General features: G+C 31.1%; 1 protein-coding gene across 1 annotated transcript; it reads right to left on the bottom strand.

Annotated features, from left to right (window-relative positions):
* Positions 1–941: 941 nt before the first annotated feature.
* LOC131071153 (uncharacterized) lies at positions 942–1,761 on the bottom strand. The gene is made up of 2 exons (XM_059212557.1): positions 1,748–1,761; positions 942–1,383 (listed from the first exon to the last, which is right to left on the bottom strand). The coding sequence occupies exons 1-2, from the start codon at positions 1,759–1,761 to the stop codon at positions 942–944; spliced, it is 456 nt and encodes a 151-aa protein (XP_059068540.1).
* Between the last annotated feature and the right edge of the window lie 2,617 nt (positions 1,762–4,378).

Here is a 4,378-nt window from a genome sequence, read left to right as displayed (position 1 = left end):
TTTCCTTGCTCTTTTATTTCCTCTCATGGTATCAGAGCAGGTTTCTAATCCTTGTTTTAAGTTAACATTGATGAAGGTTACCATTCAGTGGAGTTCACCTTGTTGGAGGCATTCTTGAAAGGAGAAGAAGTTCTTTTACTAATATTTTCTATTGTGCAGGTTTTGGTTTCAAATTTTAATTTTTTTTCAAACATGTTAACAAGTTTGCCTGCAGGTTTAATCTCCTATTCTAGTTAGTTTTTAAAAAAAGGGCTTTGGAAGGCTTGCCGCCAAAGTTCCTTCTTTCTAGTTTAAATTTAATTATTTTTAAAGTTTTGGAAGGCTTGCCGCCAAAACTCCGGTGCTAACTTCTTTTCCTGCATACTTTAGATTTCATATTCATTTAGTTTGGAAGGTTTACCGCCAAACTTAGTCTTCTTAATTTATTTGGTCGGCTTGCCGCCAAAACTAATTTATTATTAAATTTCATTTCTGATTCACTTGCAGATTTTAACTCTTTTTCTTGCTTACAACTATTCTGATTCAATTTGTTTGAATCTGCCATTCAGTCCTAACATCTTTATTTGCAGGTGTTATTGATAAATAAAAAGGATAATCTTTATTTAAACTTAAATTTGTTCTTCTTGTATGATTGTATCTGTTTTGTTTTTCAAAGTTCCTTCAAATTTAATATCTATATATCTAAGTCAGTAAGTCTTAGCATTCCACTCATTATTTTTTATAAGGATTGACAGAAAGAAAGATTTAAATAAAGGAAACTTTAAAAACAAGAAGAAGAAGATTACAAAAGAAAATATATTTATTCGAACTTCTAGTAATCCGTTAAATGTTGTAGCATCAGTTCTGTTGGTGTTATAAGCATATAAATCAGAGTCTTCTGTAAAAATATATTTTTTGATCTGTCTCTCTAATCTTTTCCTTTCATAGCAGCCCAACTGTTCTTAATAAATACCAGTCTTGACACGGATAACAGCTAGCGCATTGCTAGCAGAAAGCTTCGACTTACAAAACTGATCCCAGGCATCATTTTTGGGCATTGGCTCTGCCACTTCTTGTGCTTCATGATTAAAAACAAATTTGTCATATACAGCTCGAAGCTCCAAAGCAAGTGTGCGAGCTGCCTCGCGTGCTTCAGGAAGTTGATCGCTTAGTTGTGAGGCAGCTATTTGGAGTATCGTGTCTAAGCCATAGTCTCTGATTCCCTCCAGACCCAGCCTCTGAACACTCCTGGATATACACATAGATGCCTTTGCTCGAATCCGTGGATTTTTATGTTTAACATAAGGTTGCAACTTATGCACCAATAGATTAGGAGAAATACTCATAGTCATCGTAATCACTGCTTTTTCAGCTGCTTCAGCTACAAACCGCTTGTCTTGACAGCTTCAAACCGTATGTATAGTTCTATTTCACGTCAGGCAGGGGATTCAAACTGGTAAACTTCCTATCAACAGGGATTGCATCTTTCCATTGTTAAACGTTTTTTTTTCTATGCAGAGTTTACTTTGGTGGCTGTGAAGCATTATAATTGAGAATTATTTCTTTGTTGTGCTGTCGAGAATCTTTTATATCCAATCAATATTTAATAGAAATCATTCGTAGTGTTTTGTTTATGCAAATTAAGTCATTCAGATTTCTGCATGGAGGTTAAGGTATCCTTTAATGATCATTTTCTACTGTAACTTCCCTATGCTGCACTGTGTATTCCCTGCAAACTTATCATAACCTGCAAAAACGTTTCTGTCACCTGTGCCTCTGCATTTTCTACAAATCAGTAACGCCTCTGCCTTTCATTTGAGGCGTTTCTTCATATTAATAAGTTCTTTTCTTATTAATCCACACATTAAAAACATTTATACATATTTTTAATATATATAAAAACTTTTTTTTAAAAGTTTTTTAAAACAAAAAAACAATTTTTTTAATTATATAAACCTTGTTTATATAAATAGTTTTTTTTTTAATTAAAAATTTAAAGTTGTTTTAATATAGTTTGTTTAACTAAAATTTAAGTTTTTAAAATTTATTATTACAAATTTTTATTTTATTCTTCTTTCATAAATATTTTTAAATATTTTGTTATTTTACAAAATAAAATAAAATAAAATAAAAATTTTTGTTAATCAAATTTGGTTAGTTTTTTAATCAAGGAGGTTAAAATTTTTTTTATTTTTTTATCCAAGAGGGCATTTTTTTTTATTAAGCATAATTTGTTCATTATTTTGCTATCATGTCTACATTAATTCTAGAAATTAAATTAAATAGTTCCAATTATCATTCTTGGAAAACACATATCTCGTTTATTTTTCGTTTCAAACACCTTTTGGATGTTGCGACTGATAAGACATTTGAACCCGCTACATCTGCTCCTCAAGCCGACCTAGATAGATGGAAGGCTCAAAATGAGGAAGCACTTGGTTTAATTGGTATTTCAATGGTTCCTGATTTGTATGTTTTAATTGGACATTGTACAAAAGCGCATGAAGCTTGGGAAATTTTAAAAACCACTTATGATAGCTCAAATGAATCCCGAAAAATTCAACTTCAAGATCACCTTGAAGATCTAAGGTATACAGATTTTAAAACTATGGATGAATTCTTATTAAAGTTTGATTCTGTTAATAGTCAATTAACTGGTTTAGGAGTTACTCTTGCTGATTTACGTTTAATTCATCTCATTCTCAAAAAATGTCTTCTTCGTCAATTTCAACAATTTATTACGAATATTCATGCTTAACTTGCTATTCCTAGCTTAGCTACTCAATTAACATATGATATTTTTCGTAATTTATTGCGTCAAGAGGAAGCTAAATTAATTCAATTTGGTACTCTTAAAAGTAGCGAACATGCTTTTATGTCTAAAAATCAAAATCATAATAATAACTTTAGATCCAACAATAATAAACATAATCATAATCATAATAATAATCATCATAACAATCACAAATCTTCTAATTATCAATCTCATTCTAAATCCTATCATAATAATTCTCATAATAATAATCATAATAATAATCACAATAATCAAAGGAATAATTCTCAAACAAGACCCCATTGCACATATTGTGGGAAAGATGGACATATTACTAATAATTATTTTAAGAAACAAAATGGTAAAAAGCCCATGAATCAAAATAATCAAAATAATCAACATAAACCTCATTATAAGAAGGGTAATAATAATAATGGTAATTCATCTCGTCATGCATTTACATGTACTTATAATGTTTCTCAACCACTTGAGTGGATTATTGATTCTGGTGCATCTCAACATGTTACTTCTCATAAAGAATGTTTTGAATCTTTGCATCCCGATACTTCTAATATTCCTGTTCAATTAGCTAATAATCATAGTTGTAAAGTTGAAGCTATTGGTGATGTGAATGTTCCTAATGGGAAATTACATGATGTTCTTTATGTTCCTGAATTAAAATCAAATTTGATTTCAATTCCTAAACTTTGTCAAGATTATAAGATTAACTTTTATAGGGGCGTATGTTATATCATTGATCCAAACACTAATCATGTTATTGCTACTGCTAAAATGGATAGTGATAACTTATTCAAGTTCTATGAATTTGCTCCTCCAAAGTATTCTTTGCTTACTACTGTTGATTTTACTATATGGCATGAAAGACTTGGCCATCTCAATTCTGATTATATTTCATTGATGCAAAAAGCAAATATGGTTGATGGATTGCCTACTATTGTTCCTTCTCAAATTGTTTGCAATGGTTGCATGAGTGGTAAGATGCATAGGGAACCCTTTCCTCATGGTCAATCTTGGAGGGCATACACTAAATTGCACCTCGTTCATAGTGATCTCTTGGGTCCCATGGAGAATCCCTCCATCCAAGGTTCAAGGTATGCACTTACCTTTGTTGATGATTTTTCCAGAAGAACATGGATATATTTCCTTCATAGTAAGGATCAAGTGCTTGATGTTTTTACTGAATTTCATATGTTTGTAGAAAGGCAATCTGGTTCTAAAATTAAGATTCTTCGTACTGACAATGGAAGAGAATATGTCAATAATGCATTTAATGCTTCTTTAAAATCTTTTGGAATTAAACATGAGCTTACCGTTCCTTATACACCACAACAAAATGGTGTGGCAGAACGGAAGCATAGGACAATTGTTGAAATGGCTAGATGTTTATTGCATGCTAAAAATATGGATTACAAGTTTTGGGCTGAAGCTATGGCTTGTGCAACATATTTAATTAATCGAACACCTACCAAAGCCTTAAAGGATAAAACTCCTGAAGAAGCTTGGTCTGGTAGAAAGCCTAATTTGCAGAATTTAAGAATTTTTGGTTCCATAGCTTATGTTCACAAACCTAAGGAGAAAAGGAAAAAATTAGATGCTAAATCTTCT

The sequence above is a fragment of the Cryptomeria japonica genome, chromosome 2, assembly GCF_030272615.1.
Source record: "Cryptomeria japonica chromosome 2, Sugi_1.0, whole genome shotgun sequence".
In the NCBI taxonomy this organism is placed as follows: Eukaryota; Viridiplantae; Streptophyta; class Pinopsida; order Cupressales; family Cupressaceae; genus Cryptomeria; species Cryptomeria japonica.
Note: the sequence above shows the minus strand (reverse complement) of the source record. Positions and strands in the feature narration are given on the sequence as shown.